The 27,245-nt window shown below is 40.5% G+C and overlaps 1 protein-coding gene across 3 annotated transcripts in view; it reads right to left on the bottom strand.

Annotated features, from left to right (window-relative positions):
• The window catches only part of LOC126497934 (BEN domain-containing protein 5), a 1,095,425-nt gene that overhangs the window by 293,737 nt on the left and 774,443 nt on the right, over positions 1-27,245 (bottom strand). For all 3 annotated transcript variants that reach the window (XM_050136199.1, XM_050136198.1, XM_050136201.1), the window contains one exon: positions 23,950-23,989. In XM_050136199.1, coding sequence (XP_049992156.1) covers positions 23,950-23,989 — 40 coding nt within the window. The remainder of the gene's footprint in view (positions 1-23,949; positions 23,990-27,245) is intronic.

Here is a 27,245-nt window from a genome sequence, read left to right on the forward strand (position 1 = left end):
AAAACCAAAAAGCGTAACATAGGACCCAGCAATCCTACTTCAAAGTATTTAGCCAAGAGAATCAGAAGTGAGGTCTCCAGGTGTTTGTCCGGCCATGTTTAGGGCAGCCTTGTTCTCAATGGTCAAGAGAGAAACAGCTCAAAATGTCTGCTGAGTGAGGACTGTATGGGAAAAGTGTGGAATATTGAGCTAGTGCCTTACGAAAGAAGAAAATCTTGTCACACTGTACAGCACAGATGAACTTCAGGGATGTCTGCCATGTGAAATAAGATAGCCACAAAAAGATGAACACTGGCACTCCGTGTACTCCAGGTATCTAAAGATTCGAGTTCAGAGAAACAAAGAAGAAAGGCGATTACCAGGTGCAGGAGCTTTGTCTTCTTAAGGAGATGCTGTTTCAGTTTTGTTAGGTAAAGTTCCTGGAGATCTGTGCCCAACTGTCTGACTATATTTAACACTACCTGGCTCTACACTTGAAAGTGGCTAAAATAGTAAAAGCAACATCAGCAACAAACCATCTCTGGCAGAAAGTCCTCTAAAAATGTACCTGCATAACAAAATGGCCTCGTGTTATACAACAGTGGTTAATATTTAATTAATCAGTAATTAATGTATGCATGTTTTTGGAGACAAGGTCTCACTATGAAACCTAAGCTGGCCTCTGCTTAGTATGTAACCTAAGCTATCATGAACTCATGGTGATCCTCCTGTCGTAGCCTCGCAAGTACTGTGATTATAGGAGTGCACTACCATTGTTAGCCAGAGTTAGAGTTTTAATAAAACTAGTCATAACTAAATATTCTTATGATTTTAGAAACTGTCGTAATGAAGTGATATTTTGCCAATAGGATATAGAGATTTTTAAAGAAGTTATAGAACTTTTTCTCTGTTTTGATTGAAGTTATCTTTAATTAATGATAGGCTAGTTTATATGATTAGGCAAATGCCATAGATAGGTGGAGAAGACAGAACTGAATGCTGGGAAGAAGGGCAGAGTGAGTGATGCCATGGATCTTCTCCCTGAGATGGACGCTGGTTAGAATCTTGCTGGTAAGCCACAGTCACGTGGCAATACACAGATTAATAGAAATGGGTTAAATTAAGATGTAAGAATTAGCCAATAAGAAACTAAAGCTAATGGGCCAAGCAGTGTTTTCATGAATACAGTTTCTGTGTGGTTATTTCGGGTGTAAGCTAGCCGGGTGGCTGGGATAAACAAGCAGCCCCCTCCATTCAACACTATTTTGCAGGCAAACATAATCCAAGAGTTACATAGCCATGGAGATCTCCACCAAGATTCTGAAGAAAAGCTTGTGAGGCTGGGGGAAAAACAAAACAAAAACGGCTTCCAAGTTTCATAGTAGGTGCTCTCCATCAGAATGAGCACAATGCAACCAATCCCAGCTACTATGCATGTGTGTCTGTCATTTCTGCATCCCCATGTTGCCCTTGTGCTGTCTATAATAAGCATACTTACTTTCCAGGTTGTATAGAAGGTGCCCTCCACCAGAATGAGCGCAACCCATCTCTTCATTCTTTCGTTGCCCTAGACAGGTTCCCAAGACTAGGCCATGCACTTCATAGACAAAGTGAAACAGACTAGTTCAGGTAAAGGGAGTTTCATTTTACATGGAACAGGCCATGAAATTTACATGGAATGTCCAATTGGACATGTCCAAATGGAGACAGGCCAGAATATTGTGCAAAGGAGGGTTTGAAGGGACATTCAACTGAGCAGAAAAGCATGCCACAATGATCTTCCAATGTCATAGATGCATGGGATAAGCAATTGGCAGTCAATATTTTTAAGCATTTTAAAACTAAAGTCCCTTTACTGTGGCATTGGGTCACAACAATTGTAAACATCTGAGCCATTGTCTTACTGTTCTAAATGACCTATTTTTGCCACTGGCTCTGTAACTGTTTCTCTTAGGTGATTTCTGAAGAATTTCACGGCCTTGAGCATTCAGTCCCCCACAGCCACCTTCATCGGATGATTCCTAAAGAATTGCCTCATTAATGTCCACATGAAGGGTGCCGCCATATTCTTGTAAGACCTATTTATCTCTCTGCACATGTCACATTGCCCAGCAGAAGGATCACTCTACCAAAGTCATCTCTGTTCTTGTGTGGGGAGATGCAACAGTTTAAAGATGACCTTCCTATAAACCAAAGAGACGATAGAGGGCAGACTTAGGAATAACGTTCTTAGCCACGTACAACCTCACCTGGGTGATTTGGAGTAAACGAAATAACACATCTGCATTTTAGCCTTTTCTTTTCCAAAAGAGTGTAGTGCTATTTCCAGCTACAGGATGACAACTAGGATTTAGCAGGGGTAGATGCTTGTTTTACACAGAGATGTGATGTTATGCTCTACAGCTGTGTTGAGCTGCATTCTTAGCTATACTGGGATACATATGGCCTGCGGGCTGCAGGTTGGACATGCCTGATTTAGACAGTTTTGAACATATGGAACCTATGAAAGAGCCCCTTAAAGTTCATCCCTTCTTTCAACTTTAAAGTTCTGGATACGAATGTTTAAATGTTTGAGGAACAAACGTTTAAGAAATATTTACTGGCTTGAATTGAATCGAATTCAGTTGAAATGAAATTAAACAGCCTTTTAAAAGAGCCCTCTCAGTACCAACCATAGTTTCTGGCGCACAGTCTGCTCATGGATGCTTATAGACTAGTGTTCTATAGTGGCCTGCTTCCAGGACTGGGACACACTGGTAGAAAAGAATATAGTCCTCAGAGGAGCGTTAGGGAAGAGCTGCACACTGACTCTGACACCACTCTTCCTCAGAACAGCTGCTTCTTCCAGTTACTTCCCTTCCATGGCTGAGAGAGGCCTGAGAATCTCTCACCCCTGTCCACTTATGTGAAACAAAGGACTTGAATTTGGGCTGTGATACTAGGGGACACTCAGAAATTACACGCTTTCCTGCCTGGGCCTTGACAGAGTTGTTCCTGTGCAGGAAAGTGAAAAGCCACCGTTCCCCTTTCTCATCTTGCTGGCTTCCCTTTGAAGTCTCTTTCCTGTGACATTGAATGGGTCACAACAATTGCAAACATCTGAGCCATTATCTCATTGTTCTAAACGACCTGTTTTTGCCACTGGCTCTGTAACTGTTTCTCTTTAGGTGATTTCTGAAGAATTTCACGGCCTTAATGAGTACATCAATTATTGTTCATGGAAGAGCCCATGTTCCTTAAAGGTTATTTGAAGGTTGATTGCTATCTTAGAGCTTATTTCCAGCAAATCTATCTCAGTCTTATGAATGTATTTGACCTTTTTATAGGTACAGGGGAAAAATAACAGAACAAAAGTTAATTTAGACTTCTATAATACAACTTTTTTTTTTGAAAGAAGTGAAAGGGCATTGAAATCAATATCCTCACAATAACATGCTCATGAATGTTGGGACTCGGTTTTCTCATTTTGCTAACTCGAGATTGAGGATTCTGAATAGTTTTCAATCCCGCATTCTTCTGGCACTGTGAAGTCTGCTGCATTGTATCCACACAATGCCATCACACACTCATTATGGGAGTACCAGTGGTCCTGAAAAGGTCAGTTAGTTAGAAATGTCAGTATTCAATGGAGCTACGCAGACCTGTGTGTGCATGGATCCAATTAGAGCAGCCAGGCAACACTGCTGAAACCCAGAATCCTAATGAGGGAGTAGAGGAAAGGTGGTAGTTCTAGTCTCCCCACCTTTTCACTGTACGAAAGAAAATGGAGATTGCTTTTCAGCCGCCCTACATGTAGGTGGTAAGCTTTGCCCATTTCCACTTAGGCTCCAGGTGGGCTGGGAGGGGAAGCCCTGTTTCTGCAAAGGCCTACAACAGGCCCAGAAATGACGACGGCAGGAGTCATAATTTAGACTTCAGACAGGTGTAATGCAACAGGCTTCAAAACTTACCCAAGTGGGTATAAGAAAACAGCATTCATTTAATAGTACCAACAGGCATTAAGAGTAAATTAAATTAAGAATGAATTAAAATAAGCATGTATATGTTTCCCGAATTCATTTCTTCTGGTATTGGTATGGTCTCTACTTCTAATTTATCATAGCTATTTTGGAAATTCCAGTGGTCATGATCCTGCCAGGTGTGGTGATGTTAAATCACGATCAAGTTCCTAAACATTCTCTCATTGATACAATGCGCACACTGGTCCTGAGGGTGGTGCTATGTGTGGGCTGTTCTGGCAGCCTTTGCTTTGCTTGTTCTTGCCTACTAATCCTTGTACAAACCTTCACCTGTCCCTAGTCAATGTTAATCTGGTGTTTCTGGGCTCATAACCACATTTCACTTTTCTTTTCTGCTTTTCTTATTACAAAATTCAGATTTATTTAATATGTACCATTTGATACCACAAATTTGAACATTCTCTGAGCAGTCTCAGTCAGAGTTTCACTGGAAAACATTTGTTCAAACAAACAAACAAAACCCCAGGATAATGCTAATTTCATGATAAGCAATTCAGGGGCCATCTTTTAAGAACTAAGGAAGGTTTTACAACAGACATAACTAGATGTCTGAATTAAGGAGGAGGTAGTGATGGGTGATACAATGAACAACATCCTGTTTAACAAGATCATTTTCTGTTGATTATTTTAGGAGGGAAAATTTCTAAATGACATCCTCTAGAGTTTTGCAAGTTGCTTACTTTTTGTTTATTTAGGTAGTTTTATATCCTTCTGGAGTCTTTAATGGAATTGAAGAATAGATAGATATAGTTATTGTTTTCCTTTGTTATGATAAAAGATAAAATAGATATAAATATTGTAACTGTAATTCTTGCTTGATAACTGTTTTGTTATATGTAATTTTACTATGTTAAAAGCCTTTCCTTTTTGTTTAAACAGAAAAAGGAGAAATGATGTAGGAGGATCTTCTTTCTATGTGTTGATTTCGTTGGTCAAATAAAGAAGCTGCCTTGGCCTTTTGATAGGGCAGCCCTAAGTTGGGTGGAGTAGACAGAACAGAATTCTGGGAGGAAGAAGGCAGTGTGGCAGATGCCATGGCTCTTCTCTCCCAGTCAGACACTGGTTAGACTCATGCTGGTAAGACACAGTCAAGTGACAATACACATTAATGAAGATGGGTTAAATTAATATGTGAGAGTTAGCCAGTAAGGGGCTGGAGACAATGGGCCAGGCAGTGTTAAATGAATACAGTTTCTGTGTAATTATTTCGGGGGGTTAAGCTAGCTGGGCACTGGGAACACAGCCCCTTCCTTGTTACAACAACATCTATCTATGCATCCATGAATCCATGCATCCTTGCATCTATGTATCCATCCATCCATCCATCCATCCATCCATCCATCCATCCATCCATCCAAGAGTAGATCTCAACTGGGCTGGGCTGATTCCCCTGGTGGTTTTAGTTTCTAGAGAGAAATACATCAGGATTGTAAGACAACAGTTCAGAACTACCTAGAAAAGAAGAAATTGTACTGAAGTGCTAGACATTGGCCCTCTTGGCATTTCAGAGAACTGGCTAATGGGCTGGGTCTTGTGTAGTAGAAAAAAAAATTAGCAAGTACATGTAGTGACTATCCCCAAAGAAAAACATCCTATAACAACAATGGACATTACCAAGTCCTCAACAAGCATACATTATCTCATCTAACACTCATACCGATCCACGAGGTCTAAATTTCTAGCTCCATTTTAGGGAGAAAAATAGCTGAAGCTCTGTGAAATTGCTTTTTCCAAAATCATATAAGGGGACATGGTAATGATGTGAAGGGCAAAATCCCCATTTGAAATTTTTCTCTTCATTGTCTTCATTTTTGGTTATAGAAACCTTACTTTTATGTCCCCACTAGAACTTAATGAGCAATGGCAATGAAGATTGATAAGTTTTGCCAAGAAAAAAGTCCATATTGCTTGAGCCTGTCATTATCAATTTATTTGAAGATATTTTAGGCCTGCACATGAAAGATGTCCACTACTATCCATGATATGCCATTGATTCCTTGGCCTCTAGGAATTTCTTGTGCATTTATACAGATCATACTTTGCCTCAACTCAGCATCAGCTCCACACTGATTTACCAAGCATATACAGGTCTTTGGTATAAACAGGAAACTAGACAGTGAGCAACAAGCTTCTTTTCCTATATGGGAGAATCTTTATTAGGTTAATAAACAAATATAATTCTTGCACTTATCACCAAGACAAAGGCTCTTATAGTCTTAGATCTATGTTAAGACAGAAAAAAAGCAAAACAAATATGGCTTTTTAAGATATTTTGCCTTCATGTATGTCTGTGCACCATGTGTATACAGAAGGTGTCAGATACCCTGAGACTAGAGTTCAGACAGCTGTAACTTTCATGTGGGTGTTGGGGATTTAACTCTGGTCCTCTAAAAGAGCATTCAGTGCTCTTAACCACTGAGACATCTCTCTGGCCCCAAATATGACTATTTTAAATGAAATAACTGAACTTGATTCTAGGAAACTTTTGTCAACCTCAATAAATTGGACTATCTCTATATATCTTGAGATTAAGGGGAACTTTCTTAGAAGTGTGAGAAAAAGTAAGTAGATCTGAAGTAACTAAAGAAAAAAGAGAAAATATTCATCATCATCATCATCATCATCACCATCTTCATCTTCATCATCATCCTGATAACCAAGTCCCTGGCATCCACTGAAATAGTGTCATTTCCTGGCTTCCACATTCTTTACATTTTCTCTCTTTGGGAATAGGGAAGGTTTATACAACTGATAGTATATTATAGATGATACTTTTTGACTTTTCTGGATTTCAATATCTACTCTAATATTTCTTGCATTATTCACGCTGATGGAAATCAGTTTTCATGTTGTAATAGAGAAGCCTAAGAGGCAAGGAACAGAGGCATCCTGCCCAAACCAGTACCAATTAGCCATCCACATGGACAGAGCAATCATCTTGACAGACAATTCTATATTCAACCATTCAAATAAGTACAGCCTTGACTGACATTCTCTTTGCAATGTCATGGTGTTATAGCACAGCAACAGAAAAATAACCAACACAACATCTATATTTGATAGAAAACTAAGCTCCAAGGTGGTGAAAAGATCTTCCCCAAAACATGGATTCCAGAAGTAGTAGAATGAAGACTAGAGCACATACATAGTAGGTTCTCTGACATCTTCTCTACACTTTCCTTACTTGTAAGTGAAAAAGAATCCTAACCTATATCTGCTAAGCACAGGACCTAATCTTCATGGCTTACTATTCCCAAGATCTTATACCTGCTCATAATATTCTTAGCCCGTGATATAGGTTTGGCATTAACCAGAAAGGCTCTTCACTGAGTTCAAGATAGTATATTATTTATACCTAACAATGAGCCCCATCATTGCCCAAACATTCTGAGGTCCTACACCTTTTGGATAAAAAGGGTGCAAAGGTTATCTTACTTAGCATTTACTGTTAATTTTGATAGTGTCTGAAATCACCTGAAAAAAAGCCTTGAATAACTGTCTTTATTAGGTTGGCTGGTGGATATGCCTATGAGGGACTGTCTTGATGACTGACTGATGCAGGAGTGACTAACTCACTGTCGGGTGACAATATCTCTAGTCTAGGGCTGTATAAGAAAGCTAGCTAAGTGCGAGCCTAAGAGTGAGGAGGCAGAGTAGCTAGTAAGTAGTGTTTCTTCACAGTTCCTGCCTTGAGTTCCTACTCTGATAGACTCTGATGTGGAAGAGTGAGCCAGTTAACTCTTTTATCCCAGGTTGACTTTTGTCAGTGTTTTATCACAGCCACAGAAAATAAACTAACAGAATTCGGTACCATCATAGGGGAGATGTTGCTGTGCTGGATCTTACCATGTGAATTTATACGACTTTAGGCTGTTTTGTTGGAAGACTGTGGAAGATTTTGGAGTATTGTACTGGAAAAGCTGTTGAGTTTTCAGAGCTTAATAAACTGTTGTAGAAACTTGAAAGATAATGCAATGAAAAATGTCAACTATGGAGGTCTGGCTCGTGAGTTCTCAGAAGGGAACAAGAACTTAAAAACTTAAACTAGGTACAACTAGTGATAGTTTGACAGAATTTTTTTGTATGTGTTAGTTATGTTGGGTCTGAAGAACCAACCATGATCAACAAAAAAGTCAATACCAATGAGGTAAAAACTGTGCTTCACTGGGTCCATGGACTATTAGTGAGCTGGGTTTGAAAATTCAGTTATAATAAGAGATCAGCACCATTTAGATGAATTCTTCCAGAAAATGTTTCCTTAGGGTCAACACACAAAAGTTGTGGTCCAGAGAAGTCAAGGATTCATCTCAAGATGGCATCTGAATTTGGCAATGTGTAAGAGTCACTAACGTGCTGCTGGTTTTGAAGGCCTGAAAGCTACATGATCAAAGAAATAATGGAAAGAAACTGAGGCTTACGACCTTGTGACAGGATTGGAGTCCCTACAGAATGGCTCTGAGAAGACATTGGCAAACAAGAAGCCTCAGTTACAGTGGAGATACCAAGATATTAGAGATACTAACACTATGGGACATCTATCAAGGCTAGTGACTGTGTGGGTGGAGCCAGCCTTGGCCCAGAATATAATCTATGTGTGTTGTGTGTGGCAGAACAGAAGAGATGTGGTTGCCCAAGCCTTTTGGAGCCCAGAAGATTTTGAATGAGTTTCATATGCTGGACACTGAGCTACAAGATTTCTCCTTATCCTACTAAAGTTTGTTTTTTTCTTAAGTGTAATTGTTTTATGCCCTGGTTCTTCCTTTTTGGGATAAGAAAGTATGTAACTTTTCTTTGATTTTACGAGTAAAAATTTTTGGATTTTTAAAAGATATCTTGAGTTTTGCAGGAAAATGGATGGAGCTAAAAAACATTATTTTGAGTGAGGTAACCCAGACCCAGAAAAACAATTATCACATGTACTCACTCATAGGTGGTTTTTAAACATAAAGCAAAGAAAACCAGCCTACGAATCACAATCCCAGAGAACTTAGACAACAATGAGGACACTAAGAGAGACTTACATAGATCTAATCTACATGGGAAGTAGAAAAAGACAAGATCTCCTGAGTAAATTGGGATCATGGGGATCTTGGGAGAGAACTGAAGGGGGTTGTGGAGAGGCAGGTAGGGGAGCAGAGAAAAATGTAGAACTCAATAAAAATCAATTAGAAAAAGATATCTTTGGCTGTTAAATTTCTGACTTTAAAGTTTTTAAAAGTTGAACTGTGTTTTATATTAGAATATAAACACAAGCTCTTGGGGACAAAGAATGAAAGGTTATGACTTAAAGAAATGTAATGTACTTGTGTTTTAAATTGACAAGGGGTGGGGTGTCCTATTTAACATTAATTGTTAGCTTAATGCAAGCAACCTAGAACCACCTAGAAACCTGAGTAATTGTCTTTATTAGGTTGCTCTATTGGCATGTCTGTGAAAGAGGATCTTAATTATTAGTCAATTTAGGAGGGCCCTGCCTACCACAGGCAACACTACCCATAAGCAGGTGGCCTTGGAATGAGGGCATTCACTATGGGAGAACTGATGCCTAATATGGTAAACTTAGCCAACTACCCATGGTTAGAGAAGTCATAGAACCTAGAGAACCTACTTCTGCCATTTTCTAAACCAACAGAGTTTCTAACTGTATTCTAAATACTTATCCTTATTCTCAAAGGCAAGTAAAACTCTCTCAGAAGTCTCTTTTCTCCCTCCCTCCCTGCCTCCCTCCCTGCCTCCCTCCCTGCCTCCCTCCCTGCCTCCCTCCCTCCCTCCCTCCCTCCCTTCCTTCCTTTTTGCAGCTAGTGGGAACTATTGTAGAGGTCCTCAACTGATCAAAATGCACAGAATAAGTGATAATGGAGTGCCAAGCTGTAACTGATATATTTACAATGTAATCCCTACATCTAAGACTCAGGGAACATCATAGCAAAGAGGGGAAGAAAGTTTTAAGAGCGAGAAGACTAGGATACTTGTTATCAGATAGTGTCTTCTGGACATGACAGGGAAGCTGAAAACCATGAAATATCAAGAATATGGTTGCCTAAACAAGAACTGCACAATGACAACATCAATATGTGCTAATGTAGATGGTGTAATTTTGCAAGGCTTACCAATAGATGGAGATCTATAGGCACTAGTAGCCTTTAAGAGAGGACAAGTCCATTTTTCTCTAAAGGTATGTACCGTGCTTCCCCACAGACTATCCAGTTGTAAATAGTCAGTCCTAGACACATGTACATGTACATATTGAACACTAAATGTATTCAATTGGTTGCTTATTCAAAATTTAAGAAGTCATGAATTTGAGGGGTGGGGCATGGGGGAAGTTGGAAGGATGAGAGTAAGGTGTGAAAACTATACAAATAAATTCTCAGAACACTTTTACAAACAAAATGGAAGGTTAGTTAAGCATGAGCCTATGAGTGGGTGAGCCAGATAGCAAGCCAAACTGAGGCAGCAAGCAGTATTCCCCCAAGACTCCTGTTTTGAGTTCCTGTCCTGACTTCCTTCCATGATGGATGTCACCTATAGGTGTAAGCACAAGCCATGTAAACCCCTTCCTTCCAAGATGGTTTAGATTAGGGCATCTTATCACATGTTAAACAGAAGGCAAACAGAACAAAGGGTGTGGTAGGATGATTTCGTATGTGCTCTGTTCTCAGACATGCCAATCTAGATATTATTGGCTTAGCTAGACCACAGAGATAGTCATTGTACAATGTCCTATAGGCACTGGCCATTTCTAACCAATGTCAGGCCTCATCTTACCCCTCAATTTCAGGAGTAGTGTTTATTAACCAGCTCTCAGTTAATTAACAAAATAGAGGCATATATTTTAAAATGAGTTTATAGTGACTCGGTTGCAAAATATGAAGCCAACCACATTCTGCTGGGACTTCTGAGAAGCATTTCCTTGCTTTCTCCTCCTGAAGCAGAATTGGGGTGATGTAGTTTGCAACTGCTACAGTCACTGCGAGACCACATGAGGCCTGGGAATGGATTCAGCACTGAGCACGTTGAGTTAGGAGAAGAAGAAAAACAGACCCTGTCCGTTAAGCCCTATATCAAGATGCATAAAATGTCAGCTTTATTTCTGGATTATTCATTTACATGAACCAATGAATTGTCTATTTTTTGCTAAAGCTAATTTAGATTGGAATTGAAGAATTCTACTTACATGGTTTCTGCGCCTTAATTTTAGTTTTTGTGCCTTGAATTCTAATTTCTTTAGCCTTAGGACCTGCAGTGAGTCTAATGGCCACGATCTTCCTAGCTCCTTTCCACCTCTCTTCCTCATTTAGCATTCTTTCTATAGCTCAGCCCTGCAAAAGTGAATATTCTAAAATTTGACCCTGAGCACTTACCTTAACCCTCTCAGTTCAGTCCCGGGATCTGGCATCCGTTATTGACTTTCTCAAATAAATATCTACACGTGGACTATCCAGCTTGTGCCCCAAGGAGGAGAAGAAGGAAAATGCCTTTCCCAGCACTTTTGTATTTCTCAGATTTTGAAGTTTGTCATTACATTAATTTTTTAAAGATAAGTAAGACCTTCTGCAACTCAGACTGGCCTCAAACTTACTTATTTGGGGGTTTTTATTGGTGTGATAAACACCATGACCAAAAGCAATTCAGGGAGGAAAGGATTTGGTTCTCTAAACTTCCTCCATCAAAGGAAGTCTGGACAGGAACTCAAATCAGGGAAGCAGGCAGGAGTGGATGCAGAGGCCGTGGAGCCCTTGTGCTTACTGACCTGCTCTCCACAGCTTGCTCAGCCTGCTTTCTTATAGCACTCAGGACCCCAGCACAGGGGTGGCAGAGCCCGCAGCTAACTGGGCCTTCCCACATTGATCCCCAATAAAGAAAATGACTTGCAGACATCCTTATAGGGCAGTTCGAGGTAGGCATCTTCTTGGTTAAGATTTCTTTTACCCAGATGATCTTGACTTGTGTCAAGTTAACATAAAAACTAGTCAGAACACTTACTGTGTAACCAAGAACGACTTTGAACTCCAGATCCTCTTGCTTCTAAATCCCATTTACTGGGATTGAAAGCGTGCCCCACCAGTCAGCTATTATTGGAATTTAAATGAATTTAATAGTCTGAGTAACACTTAAAGCTAAGCTAATGTTTTCTCTTATTGATATAGGAGATGAAGGTGGACATAAGTGATTAGAGGTAGAAGTATACATTGTTACAACCTTTTTTTTTAAATAAAAATGAGTTGGTAATAAACCTCAATAATTCCATAAACATTAATGTTTTTAGGTCCAATAATTCCACTTCTGAAGTAATTTGTATAACAAGGTATGCAAAAGAGGTAAGATTTTATTTAACCTATTTTTGTTATATACTAATTATACATAATTGGTTTAATTACGACATCTCCATGCATCTAGGCAAGGTATTTCGATTACATTTACCCCCTGATGCCTTCTCTTAGTCCTTTCCCATTCTCCCTGATCAATTTTCTTTAACCAGCCTGTCCCCCTTTTACTTTCATGTCTTGTTTTTGTTTTGAAGGCCCAATGAGTTTAGTTAGAGTTGTTTAAGTGAGCATGGGTGAGGAAAGGTCACATACAGGGACCTGAGCAACCTACTCGTGTTTATACCCCTGAAGAAAGTATCTCCCATGTCCCAGCAATAATTAACTGCCTATCAGTCTTCAGAGAGAGAGAGAGAGAGGTCTCATGAGCACCTCTTAGGATAAAATTGCTCAAAAGAATAAAATGTCAGCAAGTAACACAGTGGGTTAAAATGGCACTCGTTTGAGAAAATCAGGATACCATAGAAAGATGAAGTAGTAGATCATTTAAAAAGTGCATTCCTTTGACACGCTCATTGAATTCTCATGGATCTCGTAGTTTTATCCCTAGTAATCTATGTTAAAACCATAGTCTAAAATAGAGACAGGTATATACTTGAATTGAGAAATTATTCAAAAGTTTGAGGAACTAGAATCAAGATAAGTATCCAACATTACTGGCATGAGAAAGTTATTTACCTTGTTATACTAATTAAAAAGTCCAGATAACATTTTATATTCCATATGATCTCATCTATGTAAATTTGTACAGAAAATAAGAAAAGAAGTAAATACCTTAAAATATTTAGTAGTTATTGCTCCGGGGAAATAGCTGATATTTTTGCCTTTGTAGCAGTTCTCTGTTTCTTGGATTTGTACCATGGACATGTACAATTCTTTTAAACAGAGAAAATGGTTATAGAAAGATGGTAAGTATGTAAAATACATAGCAACATGAAGATTGTTTATGAAAAATAATGCTAAGTGAAAAAAGATGTATATGAAAACGTACTGTGATTGCAATTATGTAAATATGTTTCTGCATAGAGACAAGAGCTGAAAAGGAGAATGTAAAATAGAATTAGGCCTTGTATTGTGCTAGGGCTGTGGGTTAGGAGTAATTTATTTTTCTTCTCTAAAGATGTTCTTGAAGTCGTTTTTTAATGATGTGGATGCATTTTTAAAAACATCTCCTCTGTGGTCTATTATGTTGTCTGCTCATCTTCAGAGGTCTATGGCTCAGAAACTGGCTCCACAGTGAGAGCAGCTAGAAATGTCTGTTCTTCAAAAGGGCTGAGTTTACATGTAAGGAACTTGAGTTGGAGACAAACCCTAAAGTTGTCATGTAGTGGCCTTCAGGTTGGGCTCATCAATATTTAACATGATATTATTTTTAACAAACTTATGAAAGCAAGGAGAACTTTGTGGTCATTTGTCTCCTGGATATCTCTATGATATATATGAGATCAAATGTCTCTCCAGGGTGTAGCCTAGCTAGTGAGGAAGCCCTTATGACTGTGATGACCTTGGCATTGTAGACTTTCCATGTCTTATCAAAATCAGTATGCTGGCCTTCGGTCTGAGAAAGAAGACTAGGGACTAATTACAGCCCGAACTTACAGGTGTATTTAATGTGGGACAGGATCTAGAATCACATAGTTTCAGACTTTGTCCTGACATAATCACTATCCGTGTTCATGTGGACAAATCGTCTGTCTCATAGCATCTTTGTTTATTCACCTGCAAAACTGGAAAGACAATACCTGCTTTATTGGGTAGTGGGGAGAACTGTGTACAAATATCCACAAAGGGCTTAACATAAATTTGTCTTTGAGCAGGCTTTTCTTAAATGCCATTTTTTTAGTATATATCATTGAAATTTATGGCATATGACAAGAGTTACAAGAAAATTCAACAGAGAAATCATAACCTTCAACAAACGGTGCTGAGGAAAGCAGATGCCTACATGCAGAAGAGCGAATATTATGGACTCCTCCTTTATATCTTACCAGAACATTAACTCAAAGTGGGTCAGACACGTAAATGTATACAAACCTCTTAGAATAAAATGTAAGACTACATCCCTATGATCTTGTGTTTGTCAGTGTTCCCTTAGATATGACACAAAAAGTACAAGCAATAAAAGGAAGACTAGAAACGGGGCAACGGCTCAGTCGGTTAGTACCTGCCATGGAAGCATGAGGACTTGAGTTTGGATCCCAGGATCCAGTCAAAGCAAGTAAAGTGGCTTACATGCGAAATCCCAGTGCTGGATGCAGGGATGATAGAAGTGGGAAGAGGAAGATTTCTGGAGTTCATTGGCCAGCCAATAGGACCAACCAATGAGCTACAAGCTCAGCTAGAGACTGCCTTGGAAACTAAGGTATAGAGAGGCCAAGGAAGAAACCTGACACTGACTTCCGGCCTCCATATGCACATGCATATACATACATGCATATACTCACAGGAATAAATATGTACATATATAGATATAGATAGATAAATAGATATGCCACCCTCCCATACTTGTGATAAGTGATAATTTGGTCTACATTAAAACAGCAACAGAAACGAACGATATTTCAAAGAAAAATATTGAGAAAGTAAAAATAAAAGCAGAGAATGTAAAAAAAATTAGCTTCAAACCTTAAATCTGATAAAGGTGTCTCCATAATCCACATATGCAGAAATGCACTAAAGTCCAACAACTCACTAATAAAGTGGGACATAATCCAATTAAAGCGGGGGAGAGAAAATAGCTCAGCTATTTTCCCGAGGAAGCTATATACATAGTTTATAATGAAAATGTAGCCCATTATTAGACACTAATAAGACACATGTTTAAATCACCACAAGGTATTATTTTATACTCACAAGTATGACAACAATAGAAAAGACACTAATATGTGTTGGGGACAGTGTGGGAAAAACGGAATTGTCCTCTGCGACAGCTGGGGGGGGTGGTAAAATAATACAATTAATTTGTGAAACTGTTTGTCAGCTTCTCAAGGTCTCCTCAAGTTTAGTATATGAGCAGTGATTCCATTCATAGGTACAGGCTCAAAAGAACTGAAAGTCTAAGTTCTTGACACAAATGTTTATAGAAGATTACTTAAAACAGCCTCAAGTGAAAACGACTCAACATTCCCATCAACAAATGAATTGGTAAACTCCGGATAAACCTAAAATGAAACATGATGCAGCAACAAAAAGCAATGAGGTTCTGATACACATTACAACCTGGGTGAAACTTGGAGATATTACAGCAGGTAACAAAGAAAAAGCCAGTCACAAAGACCATCTATGCTATGATACTACTGATTTGAAGTACGCAAAATGGGCAAGTCCTAGAGACAGAAAGTACATTGCTATTTGCTAAGGGCCAATGGGGTAAAGGAGAAACAGGTAGTGACCATGAGTTTGATGATAACCTGGAAGGGGATGACGAGTGCATCACTGTGAACATACACAACACCATGCAAGGGGGTGAAATCCGTGACGTGTGACTTATTCTCTCCATAAAGCCTTCCTTTACAAATCCATGCCCAGCACATCTAATGTGATTGTTGAAATACTAAAATCTTTGGAGAAGTGTGGCAAAGTATCTTAGTCAAGTCTAAATATTCTAGTTGCCCTTGCAGGTGTGCCTTGTTCAGTAGGAAGATTATATACCTGTACCCACTTGAGTTTAGGAATGGTCAGGTGACTTGTTCTTTTAAAGGAAATTTGGACAGAAGTGGCTACTTCTAAGGGTTGATAAGGGTAGATTCACAGCTCAGCATCACTCCGATCTCTCTGCATGAAGGCCATGAGGAAAGTGTTTGCAGCGTCATCTAGCAATCCCTCATATACCCCTGGCACCTATTATTTTTGCATGAGGTGAATGGCTTCCAATTGTTAATAGTTGAAATCTACCTCAAGGGCTTTCTCTGACCACTGAGAGATGCCATATCCATACATTGTAACTGGAAATGTTAAAAAAAAAATACTCCTGTCTGAGGCTTTTTTCCCCACACCATCGCCTGGTGTTTGCCACCAGGCTAGGAACTGGTCCCTCTGTGAGAGCCTGCTTGGTGCTGAACTTTTTCACAATAATTCTTATTCTAGGAATTCCCTTAAAGGAAAAACCAGAGAGGCACACAAATCTTTATATATGGTTGTTCTTGAGGCTGAGGCAGGAGGATTACAAATTCAAAGGCAGCGTGGGTCATGGAATGAGTTTATGATAGCCCACATCACTTAGTGAGATCCCATTTCAAAATATAGAATAAAAACATGAAAAAGAGATAGAGGGCATTTCTATCATGCTTGGGGCCCCAGGATCAATCCCTGGTATTCTGCAAATAAATAAATAAATAAATAGATAAATTCCATGTGGTTCCATATACAATTAAATAATTGACTAAGCAATATGCAATAGAAAATTAAAATATTGTGTCATGGCTTTCAACTTTGTGACATTCTCAGAAAATATGTGATGACATTATAGTGAGTTCACACCACTCAAATAAAGAGGGTCTGTACAGTATATTCTAATTTCATTTTAAAATTACCTTTGTATTTGTATGTTCATATACAAAAGTAATGTTTTTGAAACCTGTTAAATGTTTCATTTATCAAAACAATACTTCCTTATCTTCTCACAGAGGATGCGAAAAAGAATGTACTTCCTAAGAAGTAAAAAGGAAATTACAGCTGGACTCCTGAGTCAAATGACAACATGAGTCCATGCTTCAATAAACACCTTGATCTTTGTCATATTGGATATTGACTATATTTGATAACACATGGAAGAGTAGTAAATACACAGTTACACTCCATTGTATGACATATCTCTGCAATGCTGAGATGAGCAAAAGTGCAGCAAGGTGAAGGGTTCTGGGGTCAGTGGCTTGCTGAGATCTAGGTGTAGAAGTAGGGGAAACAGGTAAGACTTTGCCCGCTGTGGGATGAGAAGGACAACACAGCCCTGTAGCAGATGGAAGTTAGAGAAGAACTTTGGCTTAGATCGTGAGTGGGACTCTCCTGTGATGGAAAGAGCCAAGTAAAGATGGCTGCTGTGGAACTCTCAGAGAGGGTGCCTATGCACCTCAGGCCTGGGAAAGGTGAGAGAGAACAATTCTGGAACTGGAAGCACTCCAACTTTTTGTCTTTGCATCTGCTATATCCCTCAGGTTCTACTCTGAAGATGTGGGGGAAAAACTACAGAAAATGTCAGAGAGAGAAGTGAGGACAGCGGAAGTGGAGAGAAAAAACTAGAAAACTTCCTTTCCCAAGGGATCGTCCAAATTAAAGTTTCAAAATAACTGAAAAAATAAAATGCTAAAAAAGATGCTACACAAAACCAACAATTGGAATTTGAATTTCCCCCAGATGCAACTGATTTTGTAGAACAAAGATTTTAAAATAAGCATGTTGAGTATGTTCTGAAAAACTAACAACAACTTTAAAACAGCATAGAAGCCATGGAACAGAACAGGCAGAAATAAAACAAGAACAGGTGGATACGAACAAAGGTAGAATCATTGAAAATGGGAAATGCCTAGTTATTAAAGTATTTTAAGAAAGGAACAAAATCTAGACTAGACATGGTAAAAATTGAATTTTTTTCTATTAGAGTTGCATGCAAGGAACTCAATGACGTTGGAGTAAAAAATGATGAAAACTGAATCAATGTCTTTATCACTTTTTCCCTGCTGTGATAAAGTACCCTGACAAAAAGCAGCTAGTGGGAGGAGGAGTTTATTTGGGGTCAAGGCTCCAGAGGGACAGATAGAAGTTAAATGTTGGGGAGACATAGCTGCAAGTGGCTTGCATCCTCAACCATAGGCTTGACGTAAAAAGAGCAAACTGGAAATAAAAGGAGTCTTCCCCAAAGCCTTCCTACAGCAAGGTTACACCTCCTAAGCCTCCCCAAAGAGTGCCACAAACCGCAGACCAAGTATTCAAACACCAAAACCTCAGGGGACATTTCACATTCTAGGGACCACAGTCATGAACAATGAGAGGCACTTGATAGGATCCAACTTTTGTTTAATGAGAATTCTCAAAGTAGAGCATCAGAGGAAGAAGGTTTGATTTGCTAAAAGTTTTCAAAAGCTAAAGGAAGGCATAGTTTTTTTTTTTAGTGGTAACTACAGGATAAATAAAAATAAACTCAGTCCCAGACACATGAATAAAAAACGTCCCAGACCATTAATATTAAAAATGAATCTTGAAACCTACTCAAGAAAAATAGGTTCCTTAAATTATATAACAGCAGACTTCTCATCAGCAACTTTAACATAGAGAGACAGTGAACAAAATCGTCAAAGTGCTGGGGGAAACTCCTCAAATTAGAAGTCATATCTAGACAAATTATCACCCTAGGGAGAAGCCAAAGTAAGGATAGTACTGATCAATAGGCTTGCCCAGGGATGCTCATTAGAACAGCGATTACAGCTGTGCTTTGAGCAACCGCACAGGGAAGGCTCGTAGCACAATATACAAAAGAGCACAGAAACTCATAAACCGTGTGGGAGAAGCCAGTGGCTAACACTAACAGCACATTTTTTCTATTTTCATAAAAGGTTAAAAGTTAAAAGTCTAAACAAAAATGATGAGGCGGTGACGGGGCAGTGTGCAATAGGTGGCGAAGACCTACCAAGGAACTCGTCTGATCGAAGATGAAAGGAATTCTGAAGGACTGGAGTTTGTAAGGAAAGGAATGGTATATAGCCACAGGGTGATCAGCTAAGGCCAGAAAGAAAAATCTATAGCAGCCAGATCTGCAGAGGAGACGGAAAGAGCAGGTAACATATCAAACTTCAAGAAATAATAGAAAGCAAAAGGCAGGAAGGCTTCTCAGGAGGTCAAGCTTAAGGTTAAAAATTCAAGGTTTGTTTGGGCCATAGAATGAGTTCAAGGCCAACCTAAACAACTTGGTGAGACCCCGACTCAAAATAAAAAGTTAAAAGGCGAAAAAGAGGTCAGGGGGTGTAACTTAGAGGAAGCTGCTTGCTTTGTAATGCTGCAGCCTCCGTGTTCAATTCCTAGTAAGCTTTTAAAGTTTTATTTTTAAAGGACAGGTCAAAGAAATTACATGATTGAGGAAGCACAACTATGGAAAAAGAAATATATTCAAATTATTATTATGTTTGAATTATTATACATATAAATATATTACTTTTCTCTATCACTGATGAGTACACGAGCATATGTGTCAGAGTGCATGTGCGGAGATGAGAGGAAAACTTTGTGGTGTGGGTTCTGTCCTTCTGCCTTACATAGTGTTTCAGGGTTACCATCGCTGTGATGAAACACCATGACCAGAAGCAACTTGGGGAGGAAAGGATTTATCTGGGTTACACATCCTGAAACATAGTCCATTGAGGGAAGCCAAAGCAAGAACTCTAACCAGGCAGGGACCTGGATGTAGGAGCTGATGCAGGGGGCATGGAGGGGTGCTGCCGATTGGCTTGCTCAACCAGCTTTCTTATAGAACCTAGGACCACCATGCAATGTACCCTCTTACATCGATCACTGTTAAGAAAATGCCCTACAGGCTTGTCTATAGCCCAGCCTTAGGGAGGTTTTTTCTCAATTGAGGTTCCCTCCTCTTAGATGATTCTAACTTGTGTGAAGTTGACTTAAGAATCAGGCAGGACACATATGTTTCAGGGATCAAACTCAGGTTTTCAGACTTATGTGGCAAGTGCCTTTATCAGATGAAATGTTTCATTGGTCCACCAATGGGTTATGTTGTGTTGTCACAATACAGATTATTAGACTTTGTGTAAGAAGTACACTTTAAAATCTATAATTATAACCTTCAAAAGGTAAGGATGAAAGGGACAAGTGGAAATATGTCTTCCAATCAATTACAACAATAATATTAAATTTGAAATTACTTAAATAAAACATTGGAAAGTTGGCAAAGAGTAAGACACATAGACCAGAGCTCAGAAACAAATTCCGCATGTAGGAAAACTTATGTAATGGAGGTCTGATTGTCACAGGATTGGGAAAGGAGGGCTGGTTGTCATATGGGTCTGAGACAATGAGTTATTCATATGTAAATTAAAAAAATAATGAAATTCCTGGCTGATAATGTATACAAAGATTAGTCATTGTTGAGACAAAGTCCTGGCTCAGATAGAACACAAGAAATTCTCCAGTATTAGAGGTACACACATACAGGCACCCACACGCTTTTTGTTTGTTTGCGACAGGGTATATCATCAGTGTGTAGCCCCGGCTGGCCTGGAACCAACCTCAAACTCACAGTGCCTCTGCCTTCTGAGTGCTGGGATTAAAGGCTATGCATATGTATATGTCTTTGTTACAAGTTTGTTCTGGAGATACTCTCGGTCTGTAGCCCAACCTGGCTTTGAGTCTGCTGCAATCCTCCCACCCCAGCCTCAAGAATGTTGGGGTTACCGGTGGAAATCATCACACCTGACTTAGGAAAATGTTATAGCCGGTTGGAAAGGATTTCTCACAAAGCAAAGCTCTTATGGCAAGAAATGAATAAACATAACATTAAACTTAAGAAATTTCCCACGTATTACAATATATCATGAACAGCAGAGCAAGGAGAAGGTAAAAGGCACATTCTGGGACGCTTGCAGTGAATATAATGGAAATATTTAGAATAATGAATTCTGAATCAGTAAGATAGAGATGACCCCATAGTCTGTACACAAAGGATACGAAAAATCAAGCCATAGACGTCAAAGCAGCAGAGAACATACAAAGAAGATAATCTACCCTACCACCAATCAGGGACACACACAACAGCAAGGCTGGGGCACCCTTTTATGCTCATCATGCCGATTGGCAAAGTTTGTGTCTGATACATTCGAGTGTTGAGGAATGGAAGAAAGGAAAGCGCTTAGACTCTGCTGTTGGAAGATTTCCGGAACTGGAGAACAGTTGCTGGTTATGTGGCAAATCTGATGCATATAATTAGTAATTCCTCTCTTGGGTTATATGCCTCAAGGAGACAGATAGAACTGTCTTTAGTACCATTCTGTGTGATTGGAAAAAGGTATAAATACTTTAAATTATTATCAAATGGAAAAGTTTTAACCCCATGGTATGTGGACCACCATACAGCAATTAAAACGAGTACACCAGACCTTGTGTATCCCCGTGGATGGATCTGTATATTATAATGACTATGGAAAAGGTGATGAGATATGGCTTTTTTTTTTCCAGTGTGAGGTTTAGAGGAACTGGTAACACAATAGTTATTTTTCAGTGCATAGATACTGAGAAATATTGCATACACAACAGTGGTTACTTATAAAATGAGGGAGAGAGAATTAAGGAAAAATACCCAAAAGTTTCAATTGCATCTCTTTTTAACAATGGGAACTCTGCCATCAATGGCACAGTGCTGATAGGATTAAATCTCTGTTTGTTTCTTTATATTGGGAATTATTCATAACACAGATATATAATTTTGAAAAACATACAGTACAGATTTTTAACATTTTCAAGTTCCAAAGCTGAGTTTCAGATGGCCCCTGGTCTGCTCAGAACGGCAGCACCAGACTGAGGTGGTTTGATGAGGAGTACCCGGAAGTAAGTGCTTGCTCACTGGCAGCCCCAGAGAGGCAGCAAGCCCAATGCTAGTGGCTGAAGCGTCTGGGAATGCAGCGAATTGGAGTGAATTTGATAGGCAGAGATGGATAACGTAAGTGTTTTCGACATGGAATAGAGTCATTCTTATAAGCGCTGATCCAACGGTGTCTTTCCAAGACAAAGCACACATGGGTAGCATCTGTCTGGCCCACTGGAGTTTAGGCTGCACCCCGGGGAACCTGCGGGTGCTGCAGAGCTCCCCGTGCCACTGAGAGATCAGCAGAACAACATCTCACAACAGCCTGACAGCAGAGCCCACCTTGGCAAGCGCTGACCTAGAAGATATTCTGTTTTCGTCTAGGTGGAGGGATAATTATAAACCATTCAAACTCTGGCAGGGCGGGACACTTGCAGTCCCACAGCTGTCTAAAAGGAGCATACTGGGCATACACAAGTACTCTGTTTAAATCTCTGTAGCAGCAATTAGGAGCAGTCAAAGCTAGCACAAAAGAAAGCCAGTACACTAGTCTAAAATGTCATTCTAAACAACCGAAGACAGATCTAGAACCCTTTCTAATATACATGTAGGCATCACGCCAGGATGTGACAAGATGCGATAGGATACGGAGACAGTCAGTCTGGGTAGGGCACCCTCTCACAAACAGGCGCATCACTAAATAGGATGGAACAAAGGCCATCCCTCAGCCTTATCTTGGTGAGGAGGAAGTGGCAGGTCACTAAAGTGAGCAACTCCAGTTTAGCACCCCAGCTACGGGACTTCTAAAAATGTTCATTTACAAGTCTAGAATGTAGCTCATTCTCTAGGATGTATGAAACAGTTTTCAATGGTTTCCACCCAGGCATGGTACACACTTGTGACATCAGCATTAGGAAGGTGGAATCAGGAGGATAATCAGTAGTTCAAGGTCATTCTTAGAAAAACAGAAATTTAAAGGCCACTCTACGGTGTGAGACCCAACTCAACAACAACAATGATTTCTACATTCATTCTTCTCATGCCTCAAGTTCAAAGGGCTGCATCACGTGGAAACCTGTCCCCCGACGTGGGTAAATGCACCTTACATCTGTCCTTATTGTACTATACATAGACCAGGTAACTAACCCTTGTGCTAGGATTCTGCCTGCTGAGTGCAATTTTTCAGGCTTTTTGCTACCACAAAAATTGGTAGCTTTTCCCCCAAGTATAGTGGCCTGGTGGAAGGTGGGGCCAACATAGTTGTCCACGTTGGCTACTAAAATATTGAATATCTCCACATTTGTTGAGAGCGATTCTTGAGCTGTCCCTTACATATGACCACTCTGCCACACTCGCTCCTTCCCTAGGCCCCCCCTTCACAGTTCAGTAACCAAAGGAGCTGTTCACTGTTAAATATTTTTTATCACCATGGGTGCAGACCACTCACAAATGCTCACAATCTCTCTTGGCACTACTTAAAAAAATGTTTCTCTAGCTCAGTTTAGCCTTGACTTTCCAAACCAACATGAGATAGCTCCCTGCTATCATTAAACTGCTCAGCCTCTCATTGGGCTAAAGAAATGTCAGGGAAGGAAAAGGCCTCTGGTCCCACAGCCACAGGTTTGTTTTGAGCCTTGAGTCTCCCTTAATAGAGAGAAACAAATGCCACTTTGACCCTCAGACCAGCCAGTGACCAAACCCCATCACCTCAGGGACTGGCTCTTGCTCATGAGCCATTGTCCCGTCATTCTATAGCACCTGGGAGGCGGCTTCTCCATTTCCCACAACTTTAAAAGGCATTCCCAGGAGACCAGAACCATTTCTTGATATGTGAGTCCAATGAGTGATTTGGGGAAAAAAAACTTCACTCCCAGAGAGTGCACTTGTCACCCAGCGCTGTGGCCCTGTCACCTTCAGTCAGCAGGAGACAGCACAGAGCTGGGAGGCAAAGGAAAGTGGCCTGCGGAGGAAGGTCATTAAAAGGTGCAAGAATTACAGCTTTCATTCTGGACGGGAGCCGAGGGCGGGGCTCGCATGAGGAGAGGCGCAAGGCATGATTCCGAGTAAACTCTGAGCAGAATGGCGCTCTGCACCTACTCACCAGGGCTGGTTATTGTCAGGAGGTCAAGCTGCCGCTGTTGCTGCAAGAGAAAACACACAGTGAGGACGGAGGGCAGTGACTGGCACCATAGCCAAACCTGTGCCTAGCAGGGCAGGGGAGAACCACAAGATGAAGTCTGGACACACAGAGCAGTGTGCATTTTATGGGACATGATTGTGCTGAGGGGTCTTCCACCATACAGACAAGGTAGATAGCCTTTTTGGACATCTAGATAAGCCCATACTGTAGATTTTTTTTTAAAAAAAGGCCTGGAGAGAATGTGATTTACCAAAGACACGGAGAAAAGGCTCATTCCAATCCCCCATACAGGCACATTCCTCTGGACTCCATGCCCTTAGGTTTCTCTTTGCTTGAAGTGTTTGCACCAGTTGATTAACACATATACTGGCACCCTTCTTTGCCTTGAGCAACTTGCCTCCCAGGTCCTTCTGTGGGCTCAGTTCTTGAGAACACTTACAACACCCAGCAATGTCAGTTGCTGATGATGATCTGAGCATTTCTTCTCCAGTGTAATCCCGACCTCTTTGTTCATGTATAGCCAATCAGAAATCTAGTTACCAAGTACATTGCATTATATGAATGAGGGTCCTTGTGTTTTGTCTTTGTGTGTGTACCTGAGATGATCAACATCTCTGAAGGGCTGTCACCTCGTACAGCTCCCCAACCCCTAGGAAGTGTGTGTTGAACTGGATGCTGTGAGAGCAGAGAAATGGTGTAGAAAGTTCACACTGGGAACATGGTAAACAGCTTTTCTTAAAGACTTAAATCAGGGCTCTCTAATCCCCAATCTTCCTGCTGAGCTCCTTCTTTCTTTCTCTCTTTTGTCTTTTTTTTTTTTTTTTTTCAAGTCAGGGTTTCTCTGTAGCTTTGAAGCCTGTCCTAGAACTTGCTCTGTAGAACAGGCTGGCCTTGAACTCACAGAGATCCGCCTGCCTCTGCTCCCACCACTGCCCGACTGCTCCTTCTCTTTTCTAGGAGAAATACTGAAGATAGATAATTCCATCTTCTTTAAAGGGTCACAGAGCTTTGGCTTTAGGCTTCATGCTGCAGGAACTTCTCCTCCCTGGCATTTTCTCCAGTGACCCCTTGTCTGATTTCACCTCTTTATCTTGCCACTTTCCAAGAATGGCTTCCTGAAGTTCAGCTTAAGCAGAACTGAAGTCAGCAATGTTCTCTTGACTAGTGCAGAGTAAAGGCAAGGCATGGGAAGTGCTAGGAGCTCTGAGATATCATTCAGACTCACAGGGGAAGGACGGGTACTTACATTCAAAGCCTGGAAACAAACGCTCACAACCGCACCTTCACTAACTGGCAAGACCATGCTGGTTTCAATCCTATTTCTATTTATGGCAATCATAATTCATAATAGGTTATGAGTAAGATGACCTATTTAGTTCAGTGGGGGGGGGCTTTTATTATAGGACATCCAACCCTTGGTCACACAGGCTGCCTCTTCCATTTGCATAGAATCAATACTAGGCGCTTAGGAGTCTTTTCATTTGCTTCAGTGTCCCCTTCCCACACCTAGTTCTATGAACTATTTCTGTTCTACCTCTTTCCTTGACAAGGAACAGAGTGAGGTGCCCATAGTAGCATCACTGATTTCTGTTGTCTCAGCCCATAGTAACATCTGTGTCTGTTTCTCCAGGCTAAATGTTCTCAATTCCTCTGTCCATTTTTTTTTTTTTTTTTTTTTTTTTTACCATGGGGACCTGTTCTCGAATTTCCTTGTCCTCGGGGTGATCTCCTCAGGCATTCAACTTTGATCTGCTACAACAAAAATTGCTTGAAGATTTCTCTCCTGGTTGTTTCTGACTTCTCATGGATCTCCAGGCAAGTCTGTATCCCTTTGAGGCCTGCTCTGTAACACATCCCCATTTTCCTGCCAGCTCATAACTCATTCCAGTTGACTTCAAGCAAACAATGCATCTCCAAGATGTCACTGATCTATGTAGCGAGCATGAGTTCTCACGCTGAAATGAAATACAGACTCATACATGCCAGTGAGGGGGAGCGCTGGAGCCAGATGGCCTCCTTCCCCTAATGTGGAACCTAGCAGAGGGAAGATTGGCTCAAACTGCCTTTCCCCAAGCCAACCTGCACAGCCTGGCACTCTGCTCATGTAGGAGAAGGATCCAGTAGCCTTTCTTCCATAAGTTTATTTTCATGATGGTCACAATTAGAAAAAAAAAAGCCTATTTATCCAAAAAGTTTCTAATCCCTTCTTAAGAACGATTGCTAAATGGTGACTCTGTGTTTGGGATCCAGTAGAGAAGAATGAGAAGAAAAATCTGGCAAGAGTCAGACACACCTGGGTACGAGTCCTGGCGCCTGTGTGTGGTGTTCTATAACTGGCTGTTTCTGGCTACGAACTTCAGAACTTTAAAAAGATCAAGAGAGGCTTCAAGTCAAATGCAACCAGGTGCTATACTTGTGGGCTCCCCCTTTCTTGTGCAGAATTCTCTCAGCAGCCTTGGGCTCCGGTACTGAGGTTCAAGGGTGGAGTCAGAACTCATAAGAACCACATTTTGCATGCTGTACTGTCCCATTGCAATTTTAGCGCCTGCGTGAATCTTCCTCAATAGACAAGAGACGTCTTACAGGCTCAGAACTACTAATCACCTTCATTACCCCGCTCCACTCTGCAGAGGAGCACTCAGTAAACACTTGCTGAGCTCCCTGAGCTCATCCCCAAGTCCACAGCATCCTTCCAAACCCCCACGCCTGTGCTTATGTTGTTCTTTCCGCCAGGGCTGTTAGGACTTCTTGAGTCCTCTGTGAAGTCTCTCTGTCCACTAACTCTCATGCCTAGCTCCCTTCTCCCCTTTCTTTGGCAGAATAAGTACTTTCTGCTTTGTTCCTCCAATGTACACTGTAAAACTGATCTCTTGTATCATGCTGGCTTAATAGTTATTTCTGTGTCTGTCTATCGTATGAGCTCCTTTACTTGATGTTGGAGTCATCCATTTCATCTCTGTGCTTCCAGTGCCCAGAACAAAAGCCTGTGAGGACTGTCTGATATCATCTAGTTCAAATGACCTAACTAGTTTCTCATTCCCTCTGGGATTACCTTTTAAGAAGGGGGCCATCATCTTGGAAAATAAGCCTGTTCTTCCCCCACGCACCCCCTCCCTCCTCAAGGCCACATCTGCCACATCACATCTCCCAGGTTTCCTACTTTTATGGCTTTGCTTCACTATTCTTCGGTTAGCAAAAAAAAAAAAAAAAAAAAAAAAAAAAAAAAAAAAAAAAAAAAAAAAAAAAAAAAAAAAAAA

The sequence above is a fragment of the Alexandromys fortis genome, unplaced genomic scaffold (genome assembly GCF_014885135.2).
Source record: "Alexandromys fortis isolate MF-2015 unplaced genomic scaffold, M_Fortis_MF-2015_v1.1 scaffold_13, whole genome shotgun sequence".
NCBI classification, from domain to species: Eukaryota; Metazoa; Chordata; class Mammalia; order Rodentia; family Cricetidae; genus Alexandromys; species Alexandromys fortis.